General features: G+C 33.4%; 1 protein-coding gene across 2 annotated transcripts in view; it reads left to right on the top strand.

Moving 5' to 3' along the window:
* The window catches only part of LOC141454647 (uncharacterized), a 75,857-nt gene that overhangs the window by 59,143 nt on the left and 3,090 nt on the right, over positions 1 to 13,624 (top strand). For both annotated transcript variants that reach the window (XM_074129106.1, XM_074129107.1), the window contains exons 3-13: positions 760 to 881; positions 2,943 to 3,327; positions 4,052 to 4,170; positions 4,759 to 4,917; positions 5,034 to 5,146; positions 5,231 to 5,307; positions 6,615 to 6,790; positions 6,879 to 7,016; positions 7,890 to 11,354; positions 11,537 to 11,664; positions 13,085 to 13,169. In XM_074129106.1, coding sequence (XP_073985207.1) covers positions 821 to 881; positions 2,943 to 3,327; positions 4,052 to 4,170; positions 4,759 to 4,917; positions 5,034 to 5,146; positions 5,231 to 5,307; positions 6,615 to 6,790; positions 6,879 to 7,016; positions 7,890 to 11,354; positions 11,537 to 11,664; positions 13,085 to 13,169 — 4,906 coding nt within the window. In that variant the 5' untranslated portion in view covers positions 760 to 820. The remainder of the gene's footprint in view (positions 1 to 759; positions 882 to 2,942; positions 3,328 to 4,051; positions 4,171 to 4,758; positions 4,918 to 5,033; positions 5,147 to 5,230; positions 5,308 to 6,614; positions 6,791 to 6,878; positions 7,017 to 7,889; positions 11,355 to 11,536; positions 11,665 to 13,084; positions 13,170 to 13,624) is intronic.

Genomic DNA, 13,624 nt, shown 5'->3' with positions numbered 1-13,624 from the left:
AAACTTTTTTTTTAATTTTTTACAATTTTACAATTTTTCTGTCAACCTTCACATCTTACGTCATGTGTTAGCGAACAAAATATATTTAAAAAAAATGGGTCAATAATGTAAGGAGCTTAAACCTGATATTGCCTTCAGGGATCATCAGATGTCCCGATATCCAATTTTCTGTCGTAATATGTAGCTAGAAGTGTGAGTTGTACTAAAATGTTTAGCTCTTCCATAAGGCATCTTATGCCAAACTTATTCGCTGCAATTGTCGTAGATATTATCGTAGTATCCTTCTTTTTTTTTAAATTGTTTTTTACCTGTTTCACATGTTCATCCATAATCAGAGATAGAGAATTTGACAAAAAACAAAGTGGAAGTCAAATTTTGGTACACCTAACTGATGAATCCAACTTCTTGTGAACCGAAACCGGTTAGAAACAATAATAACAGGTTGCTAAGATAAAATCAACGGTATTTCTAAACGTTAATGGAATAATAACTGTCCATTCTCTAAAAATTTAATTTAAAGAAAGTAGTGAAATATAACTGAAAACATTACCAAGAAAGAAAGTGTTCCAGTGAATTTTATTTTTGATAAAAAGAAATGAATGCGTATTTATTTCGTCCATTTTGTACTTCATTAGAAGTCAAAACTAACCTGAATGTCATCTTGTATCAAACTATTCAAGAAGCAGTGGAAGTAGTTAATTTAATTCATATACATTTTAATAATAATATAAAGTTACTCATAGTTTTCAATATTTTTAGGTAAAGAATAAAGTAGGCTGTAGGAAATTAAAGAACAGCCAATGAGCTCCTTCCAGGCAAAATGAGTGAAGGCACATTGACGGGTGACCATACACAAGATAGTCATCATTCTACAACAATAGGTAATATAATGTAAATACATATATATTGTGAACAAGCATAATACAGCCTATCGATTTGTTTCTGTTTATCTCTCAAGTAGCTAAACAAACAAGAAAATTAAATTTTTATTAATAGACTTTCCAATCCTTGGAGTCTTCAGGATTATACTGGAGTCCTCAATTAATAAGAGTCCATGTTTTAGAAATATAAATAAATAATATTATAATATTGATGTATTTGCGCGCAGATATTTGTTACAGTGAGTTGGAATTTACCCATAAATAAAATATTACAAAACACTATCAATAATCATAACAAAATAATTCTGCTTTTTTTTTACACATTTAAAGAAAGGAAAAAAACTCATTAAAAAATAAATGATCAGATCTGAGGAGCTTTCTCGAAAAAAAAGAATTTATTATTATACCTATCTAGCATTAGGCGAACTATTAAAATATTGGTTCAAATCCTCTCAAATGGTTAAAGTTACAGTTTTTAGCAATATTATTGAAAATATTTTAGTGTAAGTGCAATAGTTATAAGTAATTCTTAAGAAGTATTTGCTGGTTGTGCGAAATTGTGCAAGTTCTTTTCAAATTCATTGTGAAATATTATAAAATACATTTTTATTTAGCATTAGAAATTACCTTAAGTAAAGAAATAACCTTAAATCTCAAACGTTCAGGTTGTTTGGTTTCCTATACGAGGGTCGTTTGTAAAAAGTCCGTGCAAAAATAAAAACTACTTAATTTTTTAGGGTAAACCTTTTTTATTTTTCAACATAGTCTCCTTTTAGGCTTATACACTTCGTCCATCGCTGCTCTAGTTTGTTGATCCCTTCCGAATAATAGGATTTGTCCAAGTCTGAAAAATAGCCATTCGTTTCTGCAATCACCTCCCCGTTTGAATAAACTCTTTTTCCCGCCAGCCATTTCTTCATATTGGGGAACAAATAGTAGTCCGAGGGAGCCAAGTCTGGTGAATAGGGGGGATGTGAAACGAGTTGGAACCCTATTTCCATTAATTTTGCGACCACAACTGCTGAGGTGTGAGCTGGTGCGTTGTCGTGATGGAAAAGGACTTTTTTGTGGGCGTTTTTCTTGCAGCTCGGTTTTCAAACGGTCCAATAACGATGAATAATATGCACCTGTAATAGTTTTACCCTTTTCCAGATAGTCGATGAGGATTATTCCTTGCGAATCCCAAAAGACAGTCGCCATAATCTTTCCGGCCGAAGGAACGGTCTTCGCCTTTTTTGGCGCAGATTCCCCCTTGGTAACCCATTGTTTCGATTCAGGAGTGTAGTGATGTATCCATGTTTCATCCACAGTGACGAAACGACGCTTAAAGTCCTGCGGATTCTTCTGGAACAGCTGCAAACCGTCCTTGCAACACTTCACAAGATTTCGTTTTTGGTCAAGCGTGAGCAATCGCGGCACCCATCTTGCGGATAGCTTTGTCATGTCCAAATGTTGATGCAAAATATTATGTACCCGTTCATTCGAGATGCCCACAGCACTAGCAATCTCACGCACCTTCACTCTTCTGTCATCCATCACCATATCATGGATTTTATCAATGATTTCTGGAGTAGTAACCTCAACAGGGCGTCCAGAACGTTCAGCGTCACTTGTGCCCATATGGCCACTCCGAAAATTTTGAAACCACTTATAAACTGTTCTAATCGAAGGTGCAGAGTCACCATAATGTTTATCAAGCTTCTCTTTAGTCTCCTGAGGCGTTTTGCCTTTCATAAAGTAGTGTTTAATCAACACACGAAATTCTTTTTCGTCCATTTTTTGAAAATCACTCGACTTCCTCGATTCAAACGAATGCCAAACACAAAGAAATAGACCGATCTGGCTGAAACTTGGTGTGTGTTCTTCCAAGAGATGCTACTAACTAAACATAACCTCGATACGCGCCAGTAGTGCTATCTCTCTGACTTTGCACGGACTTTTCAAACGACCCTCGTATTAGTCTCAAATAAAATAGAAGTAACCTATATATATAATAAAAAAAATCACTCACATTAATTATCATTGTTAATTTCTTGATTGTTTTTTTTTTTAATGTCACAGAAATACCTGGAAATGGGCAAATCAATGCAGCATTTGAAGATACAGAAACAAACACTAGAGGTACAAGAATTGAAGATGTATCAAATGGTGTACCTGTTAACCTGGAAGAAACGCCGAGCACACCTCTGGCTGGACACCGTGACGTAAACAATCATATGAATGGTACAGCAACTTCAGACACTAAAGTAAATGGTGTTGCTGAACCAAAGAGTCCTTCAGCAACAAACGATGCTAAAGATGTTGCTGAAGCTGTAAATCTTGAACTTGTTAACATGCAACCATTTAATAATGGTATTCCTGTCAAAAAGGAATCAACAGAATTAGATATTGGTGACCCGTATGATGAATATTTTGTACCAGTTAATCAGCATAAGAAATATATGAGGTAATTACAATTTATTTTTTCATAGAATACATAATTCATTTTACTTGTTATTTATTATCCAAGCAACAATACTCTTTACATTTTGTTCGTGAAATGCTTCAGAGTTAAAGCTTTAAACAAACGTATTGAACCTTTTCTTAAATTAATATTTTAATTTTTATTGTACCGGTAACTTATTTGGTTACATGGTTTTCAACCAAACAGTGATATTTGGATTTCTTTATTTTTAATCAATAAAGGGAAGAGTTAGTGGAAAAGATTAATTCAGTAAACAGAGGATGGACTTACTCAAGCCTGGAGTAAGTCCTTGGTAGACCTTGGTGATTTCTAAGATTTTCTCTTCCTTGAAGCTTCTGAAGATTACGGTGTTGAACAGTGTAGGGACGAGAGAACACAGCCTATTAACTATAATGAAACCAGTCATTATAATTTATAAAATATTAAATAAATGAAATAGTAGAAACTTGTTATTCTAAGAGCTGAATAACGAAGTAGACATCCACAGTTTCGTCAAACTGGGTAGATTCGTCACAAACTATTTTCTCATTCATTAAAAACATTTTAAAACAATGGTGAGGAGTTGAAAATATATCATACAAAATTAAACAACTCACTTGACTGCGATAAAATCGATTAATTATTAAAATTAAAGATCCTGCAGCCATTTTTATTGTTACATTACATAATGTTTATGCTGATTTTTAACCTGACTTTTTCTTTGCAGGGGAGAAAAATTATATGTTACCCAAGATAAAAGAAGAAGTTTAGGAGGTGGCAAAAGAAAATGCTGTTGGGGTTTATTAAGCGTTATCGTATTAGGAATACTTGTGGCCATATTAATTGGTAATTATGTGAATCTATTGTTATATCTTAAGTAAACAATGTGTTTTTATGTTTTATTAACTGATTCGAAAAATGTTTACATTTTTTCTCGTAACATTTAATTTTTTGTCCTCCCTTTTGTAATACCCCAATCTCTCTTGAATGTGCACTTGAATTTTGTGTGCAAGAAGGGGTTATGGGATTAAGTAAATGAAATCATTATAAGTAAAGAAGTCTTAAGTGTAAGTTCTTGCAAAGTTATACCTGCAGACTTTAGAAAAAACTTAACCAGCCTTTTATTGAGCAAAACAGCTAGAAAAAGTAAATTCACAAAATAAAGGAAGTTGTGATCTTAAAAATGTGTTCTCCTTAATTCATATTCTAAATTAGATAATTTGTCAGAACAATAAAAAAAAATAATGAATGTTCCATTTTTGCAAATTTCAATTATATTATGACCGGAGACTATTACTAGAAGTATTGTTACATCATTTGATGTAGAAAAGAAAAAGTATATTCCTTAAGTCAAAATGTTACTTCGTTTAAAAAGTTTAATGTTTCCAAAATTTATTGAAATTGCTTTAGATGAATTTATGTTAAATTCCTTAGGGGTGTTACTAACTCAAGATTCTAATACTCCAGTTAAAAGTAGGACATTCAACAATGATGATGTAAAAGGAGCAGGTTTTGGAGGTGTCGTATCAACACCTCCACCAAAATCTACGCAACAACCGCCTAGACCTACTACTGATGTATCAGAAATGTATTGTAAGTAGACATATCTTCATTTTGGTTAGATGATTTGAATTCGTACTACTAAAATAGAAATGATTAATAGAAATTTGGATCATTGTTCAAATTTTAATCTTAATTTTATTTTTTAGTACAACGAGCTGTAGAAGGTGAATTAACGATTGATAATATGGAATTCTCTCCCGGACTGGCAAATCAGAACACATCAGAATTTATTACTTTAGCCACATCCTTGGAAGAAGAAGTGAGATAATTTGCCTCAAAACTTCAAATTTTCATTAAATTTTTGACAAGTTGCACTTTTCAATAATAAAATTTAATTTTTTAGTTAAAAAAGGCTCTTTTTGATCGACAAACCTTACTGTATGGATCTTCCGATATAACTGTAAAGGTTTTGGAATTCAAGTAAGTACTCTAGGTATTTAATTTTGTTTATTATTGAATTAATAGTCACGTGGTTTCTTCCGATTTAACAATAATATATTGATTAGTGAGGGAAGGGATTAGCTATGCGGTTAGCGTACTGGACTCCCACGCGGAGGTCCCGGGTTCGAATCCAGTTGCTGGCCCTTAGATTTTCTCTTCCTAGGAGCTTCTTACAGCTCACTGCCCGGTGATGGACAGTGTTGTCTGTAACGAGAGAACACTGTCCGGAGGCCGGCAGTGCACTGAAAAAAGCTCCGGGCGCCAATAACCTAAGATGTTGACGCGCCGTATATCATTAAATATATATATATTGATTAGTTTGAATCAAGTTTTTGAACCGATGAAATACTTAAATGACCGTTAATTTACACAAAACTATCTGCTATAAAAATTGTCTTCGAAAGCCAGTCTCGAACTGAGAATGCTTAATGTATTATTCTTTCAAAATGTACGTATGTTATAAGCGGATCCAAACGAGACAATTTAACGGAAACATTCAGCTACTCCATAAAATATCCCTCACAAAAATAAAATAGTTGAATTGTCACTTCAACTCCCCGCCCGCTGTTTGGGTTGCCAAGAAATTCTCGTAAAAAATTAGGGTACTGAATTTCCTTTCAATAACTTTTTCTAGTGAATTCTTCTGAGTTTGATACAGATTGTATCTGTACTTATCCTGATTCAAGCATAAGTGCTTCAAACAGTGAATAACATTTCAGTTGAGTATAAATTAACTCTTAAGTTTACTCATCAGATGGGGGAATCCGAAATGCTGCCTTTTCAGAAGTCTCAATAAATAAACTTCTGTTAACCAAGGTAACCGAAAAGATTTAATAATATTAATAAAGAGTGTACAGTACTTATTGAAAATATCTTTTGAAAAAAGTGACAAAAAATTGGTATACTCTTCTTAAATTCTCCTTGTTCCGTAATCCTTATTTCAAGGATGGTTGAAAAAAGGGAAGCAAGTTCTTTTCAATTTAATTTATTTTTATTTTGAAATAAACCGCTATCTGCCGAAATCCAAACAGATGAGCTTTTATAAGACAACGTAATTGAATAAAAATTGCTACAAAATTAAGCAACTTAAGAATTTAGGTCTAAGACTAAATTGTGAACATTAGCAAAGATTTGCTTATATTCCTTGCTGAAACCAAATTGTTACAAAAATAATTTACAATCTTTATATTTAAACTTTAATTTTTGTACGATTTGGTAACAGAAAAAAAGTTTATTCAAGTATTATAAACGGAAAAATTTTCATTTAATTACAAACATACTTTTAGGTCTGGAAGTGTAGTTGTGTTATATAGAGTTGGTTGGCAGTTTAAACCAGGAGTACATAACTCGCCTGATCCACTAAACAAGGACAATCTGAAAACACGTTTACAGGCACATCTACAAAAGAACGATGGCTTTTTATATAATTATAGATTACCAATTAGCAGTTTAAAGTCAACTCGTAAGTAAATAAATAAATATTTTTTAACTGATAGTTCATTTTTGTTTGAAAAAGTTATTTATTAATTTTTTTAAAAATATATTTATAGGAATTATGGATAGCTGTTTAATGAATAATAATAACTGCTCACACTTGTGTAATTTCAACTTTACCGATTTACGGTTTACCTGCTCCTGCCCGACGGATTATGTATTGGATTCAGATGGAAAGACTTGTATGGAAAACGGTACGAATACTTTACTTTTTGTAAATGTTATAAACATCTTCCTTGTTTATAAGTGCTTCCTCTACGTTCTTAGACAGCTTCTTTAATTCTATGCTGCTTCTTTAGTTATTTTATCTGCAGTTTCCATGCTACAGTTACCTGTTACTCATTCGTTTCCTGGTTTCTATTAAATGTTTCTGATGTGCATTTCGGAACTGTGTCAACAAATTTTCCAAAGCTGCAATTGCACTCTTAGAAACCGAGTAATGAAGTACTTTTTCAGGACTGCATCTCATATACAATAGTAATTTTATGTTTTATTTATATCTGCATCCTTTCTCCAACCTAGCTGGCCGCTATGTCTTGTATTCTTTTACCAGTTCCAAATGAAACCGAAACATTTATAGTTTTGCATGTGTATGTAAAAGTTTGCTTGTTGTTAAGAGACAAGTGTCATAAAATAGAATAGTGCCTAATTTGAATCGGTTATCCTATCTTTCATTTTACTATTTTCATCAAAAGCAATGTAGGCTTGTAGCCGATCCATTCATTTTTATATATCTCCAAGTCAATGGAAGAAGTTAATCAGGTATCTCAATATCTTTGCCTATGAACGGAAACAATTATACTTACTTGTAACTTCTTCGTCTGTATAAGATCGCAAGCGACATATGTTGAACTAGAAACGCAAATATTTGCTTTATATACTTTATATTAAAAAGTACTCTGAGAAAGGCTTCTGAAGGGCAGACTGCCACGGTAATAGAAGAAATAATTGGCTTTTAACAGATTCCATTAAAAACAAAACAAAAAAAACTAAAATCATTATTTCAATGTATGTCATATATACGTAATCTTTGTCTAATTATTAATTTTCTGTTTTCTTTGCTACAGTGGCTGAACATGATCACTTTTATTTTCCATCCGATGATGAACAAGAATTAGGAACTTCTCCTGAGACAAAATCATCAACAGAAAGTACTTCACTTGATGATCACCATCCCTACATAGAAAATGAAGCTGAAACGGAGCAATCAACCGAACAAGAAATATCCCACCCACATTTTAATTGGGAAGAGACAGATGAACAAGAGACACAGACAGAAACAGTACCATCACCAGAAGTCTCTAAAGAAACAGAAAGTTCGTCGGAACGTGAAGAATTACCTGCACCATCTCAAGAACCTGAGCTTACACCTGAACCAGAAACTACTTATACAGAGGATTCATCCTCCGAGCACAGTATGCCATCAGAAACATCACAAGAAGAAGAAGAAGAACAGTCACCAAAATCACCAACAGATCTGTTTACAGAACATAAACATTCACTAGAAACAACGCCAAATATGCCAGTATCTGAAGAACCAGAAATTACAGTTAAACCAGACTCAGTAACTGATCTAGTTTTACCAGTAGATGAAATATCAACGGAACGTGAATTAACACCAGCTGATCACAATTCATCATCACCTGAGACTCCAGTTGAAGACATGCCTGCTCCTTACACCGAATATCATTCACATGAAACATCAGAAGCTTCCTTGGTCCACGAGATGGAACAAACAGAAGCACTAAAACCGGAACAACCTAAGCAGCTAAGTGAATTCACTGCAATAGAAGAAGAACCACAAAACATGTATAGTAATTCAACGGAAAATGACAGAGAGCATGAGACAAAAATCATTTCAGGATCTATTCCTGTTACAGTACAGACAACAACGGATAACTCTATGACCAGCAATACATCCACTAGCGTTGAACCAAAACAAGACACTGAAATGTTTAATCAAACAGAACACGGAGCTGGATCGATGCGTTCACTTAATCTAGAACATTCGACCGATTATATCATGCACACAATCGATAAGGAATCAAACATGTCTGATTCTGAACACTATAAAGAAGATTTGCTTAACTCGTCACAGCCAGTATTAACTGAAATTCAAACAGAAATTAACGCAATTACAACAACAGTAATCCCCACAACCCTTGACCATAAAGAAGAAACTGGGGAAATTTCAACAATCGAAACAGGATCTACAGATATTATTTCTGAATTAGAAAATGTTGAAGAGCACAGTAATGAATCTTCGGTGACTAATAGTAGTATTAAAAAAGAACATTCCTATGAAGTGTCGTCAGAACTAGAAACTACTACTAAAGAATCTTCTTCTGAAAAAACACTTTTAAAACAAATGGATATCATTACTGAATCTATGGGTACAACAGAGTTAACTCCGCCAAAAGAAACAGTAAATCTTGATGGATTTAGTTCAAAGATGACAGATAAGCCCTTTATTGAGGAAACGACTGAAATGCATGATAGTTCAAATTCCACAAGTACTGAAAAGCTGTTAACATCTTCAATTTCATCAACTACGGAATTTAAATTGGAAATGAAAAACACAAATTTGCCAGATGTTGAACAGGTTACTGAGACTAAATTAACTTTTTCTAATAGTGATACAATTTCGCCAGGAATGTTAAATGAATTTGAATTTGGAATCACACACTCTGCAGTACCTGTTGATGCCGAAAATGAAACTTCCACAAATCAAGTAGTTAGAAATATTCATTATAAACATGAAGTAATGAACGGCTCAGAGCCAATAACAGTCAAGGAAACCAATTTCCATACTGAACAAAATATGGAGATCTCTTCTAACACAGAAAGTACTACTCCTCTTATGTATACTGGAGAAAATAATAAGGAAATATCAGATGTTACTACACAAATGTCAAACATAAATTCAGACGAAGCTGAATCTTTACCCACGATAACAACTGAAAATCTTACAACCATGAAAGAAAAAGTGCACATGATGGAAGAACCTAAAGAAACAGAACAATTAGACTCAAAGACCTTATACCCTGAAAATATTCAAGAAAACCCCGAAGAACATTCTACAATACCAGTCACAACATCTGAACAGATGTTAGAAACAATCAATGCAAATATGACCAGAGATAAACAATTAGTTGGAGTTACTTTAGCTGAAACAGATATCACAACCATTCCTAATATAACTGATGTTAATTCAGAAGTTACAACTGTTAAGTCTACAACACAAAGTTTAGATGACAGTGAGATATCAACAATTTATATGCCAATTAGTGGTTCGGACAAAGTTTTGATTCGTGATGAAGCCACTAAAAAAGTTCTCGAGCCTACACATCCAGAAATTGTAGTAACTACTGAAATGACTAAGTTAAATGATTCAATAAATGATCATTCTAACAAGTCTGAGGAACAAAATGCCCCAGTTAATTTTGTTGCAGAAGACAAACCAGAAATGACTACGTTACCAATGGAACTTTCGAATATGAAAGGGGCGAATAATGTGTCAAATACAGATGAAATGGTTCTTGTTCCAACTGAGAATCAAGAATTAAATAATCAGTCATCAACAGAGCAATCACCAATGCCTTTGCATACTGCTAACACTTCCCCCCAAACTGATGACATGCCAATGATTTCAGTAACAAACATACCAGATTTATTAGGACCGTATTCGGTACATACTATTATAAATCCGCCAACATCATATTCCAATGAAGATGATAGTAACAGAGAACATATAGAGGACAATCATCATACAGATATTACAGCGGATACTTTAAATAGTTTAGATGATGATTACACCGAAGATGATAAAAAGAAATATTACAGACCAAACAAATCAAAGAATTTTAAAAATTTTAAAATTCAAGAAGTAAATATACCTATAGATAGTTTAGCAGATGAAACTACAAAAGATCTTCAACATTCACAACATGGTCCAGGTGATTTTACACAAATAGATACAACAACAGTTCCGCCATCGGTTATTAAAGATGAACTGAATTCTAATGAAGCATTTACAACGATAAGGCCATTATTTTTTGCAACACCAAAAAAAATCAGCACTACACCATCCGATTTACCTCAAGATAAGGATGAACATTTAAATGGTTTATTTTTCTCAAATGAAGCAGAAACTACTAAGTCGCCAATATTTGATAACGATGTTATTAGAAAAAATAAAACTGAAGAACTACCAGAAAAAAAAGATCAATTGGAAGTCGATTTAAACCATCTAGGAACTACAATCGAAAATGTTGACAAGGAACCAGTAATGGAAACTGTTGTTCCTTTTGAAGGTACAGCAAATGAAACCGTACCTTCAACACCACAACCTCTTGAAACAATTACTAGTAACTCTTCAAATTTAAATACGGCTTCAGAACCGCCAAGCATGACTGTTAAACCAGAAAGTGACGCTGGTGCAAGTATGATGAAACTGCAGGACTCTACATCGAAACCCTTAAATTCTTCAGGACTGGTAGAACAGCTGAATCCTTCTACGAAATGTGCTACAGGTTAGTGAACACCACATGAATTGTTTAATTATATATTAGTAAGTATTAGATCTCTTTAAAAAAAAAAAAAAAAATTAAATTCGAAATCTTTTGAAAATCCATTATTGTTTTCTGTTTTGTCTCATGATTACTTAAAGAAAAGCTTTATTATTTTTTTAGAGAGCGATTTATTTGTTTACTAGGTCAGTTTTCTTGTGCGGATGGCAATGGTTGTATTAAAGCTACTGAAAGGTGTGATTCAGTAAGGGATTGTAGTGATGGGTCTGATGAAATGAACTGTAAAGAACAAGGTTGCCTTGGAAATTTCCAGGTTGGTGAATTTATTATTATTTTTTTTTTTTTTCTTTTTGCGCATCAACAGCTGAGGTCATTAGCGCCCGGAGCTTTTTCCAGTGCACTGCCGGCCTCCGGACAGTGTTCTCTCGTTACAGACAACACTGTCCATCACCGGACAGTGAGCTGTAAGAAGCTCCTAGGAAGAGAAAATCTAAGGGTCAGCTGCTGGATTCGAACCCGGGACCTCCGCGTGGGAGTCCAGTATGCTAACCTCATAGCTAATCCCTCCCCTCGAGACCATTATTATTATTATTATTATTGTTATTATTATTATTATTATTATTATTATTATTATTATTATTTATGATTTAAGGCGCGTCAACATCTAAGGTTATTGGCGCCCGGAGCTGTTTTCAGTGCACTGCCGGCCTCCGGACAGTGTTCTCTCGTTACAGACAACACTGTCCATCACCGGACAGTGAGCTGTAAGAAGCTCCTAGGAAGAGAAAATCTAAGGGTCAGCTGCTGGATTCGAACCCGGGACCATTATTATTATTATTATTATTATTATTACTACTATTATTAGTATTATTATTATTATTATTATTATTATTGGTAAATAGGAAAAATAAAAAAGTTAAAGAATTTTAAGAAAGTTTTAGTTACTGAAACTTATTCCATGAAACAAACCCTTTTTACAGTTAAGCAGATTTCATTGCTCTAGCCTCACAAAAAAGCATGCCAAGTGTATATTGTTTTAGCTGGAAGGTTGAGGAGTATAGTGAGAGTATAGAAAGAAAGATTGTGGAAGAAAGAATAGCCATTTTTATTATTTGCATCCTGGACAAATATCTTGATAAATCAGGATGTTATTTTTACAATAATTACTTGTCCGGAAAGTCTTGTACGTGTGTCAGATTGATAGAGTCAGATCTTGTTTATCTTATTGCACGGTCTGTGATGACTGAAGCATCCCTTTGGTACTTAACATTGCGATACTCAAATTGTGTCTGAATAAATCGTGAGAGACAAACAAGTTTAATCCCTGGGATGTTATCTCAGCAGATAATTCCTTTGAACTTTAATATTACTAGGGACTTCTCGCTCCTCAGCTTGACTTCTTGGCTGTAAACTGGTAGACTGTTTGACATCAACATGGTGGTTTGGGCGTGGCTGACATAGGAGGAAGCATCCTATTATTTATGAAAACAATGTCACATACATACACGTAAATCATGTCCAAATCCAAACTTTTGTCACGTCTCTCTTTTCTGATGATCCATGAAGAAAGAGCTCTAAGTCAGGCTGTCACAGTTCTATGTAGAGAAAGCGACATCTCAATAAAAAAGTGATGAAAATTGCTTTATGTTGCAAGAGATTTTTTTCTTCTTGTTTAATCCGTTCATAACTTTTTTATATTGCATAATTAATCGCATTATCATTTTTAAATGCAGTGCAAGAGTGGAGAATGCCTAAGGCGAAGTTTAGTCTGTGATTCTAATTCTGACTGTTCCGATGGTAGTGATGAAAGCGATTGTGGTAAGTTTTATTTTTGTTTGATTGGTATTAAAATTAAAAATAGGTTATTAATTCTCCTTTGTCACAAAATCACTAGTTACTTCTTATATATATATTTATGTATATATTCATTTCAAGATTTATTTTAATTTCATACAAAAAGTGTTTTAGGTAACCTCATATACTGATATTAAAAATGGAATGTATGTTAAGTTAATCAATTATTAGATATAGCAAGAAAAAAACCTTAACGTTCTTTTCACGCTTTTAAATAAACAATCTTTAAATATATTTAACTCATTTTCCATTTAACTCACTTGACTAGTAAAGTTAAAAAAGAACATCTCCGTCCAGAAGTTTTTATTTTATTTTGTTTTTATTAACAATGTTTTTGGCCGCGCTTTCGTTAAACTACATAATTACTAGAAAGGCAAACTTATGAACAAAATTCGTTACTGTTTCTACTTGATCCCTAA

This window comes from Rhodnius prolixus, unplaced genomic scaffold (assembly GCF_049639745.1).
Source record: "Rhodnius prolixus isolate KJV_2025 unplaced genomic scaffold, Rpr scaffold_9, whole genome shotgun sequence".
NCBI classification, from domain to species: domain Eukaryota; kingdom Metazoa; phylum Arthropoda; class Insecta; order Hemiptera; family Reduviidae; genus Rhodnius; species Rhodnius prolixus.
Note: the sequence above shows the minus strand (reverse complement) of the source record. Positions and strands in the feature narration are given on the sequence as shown.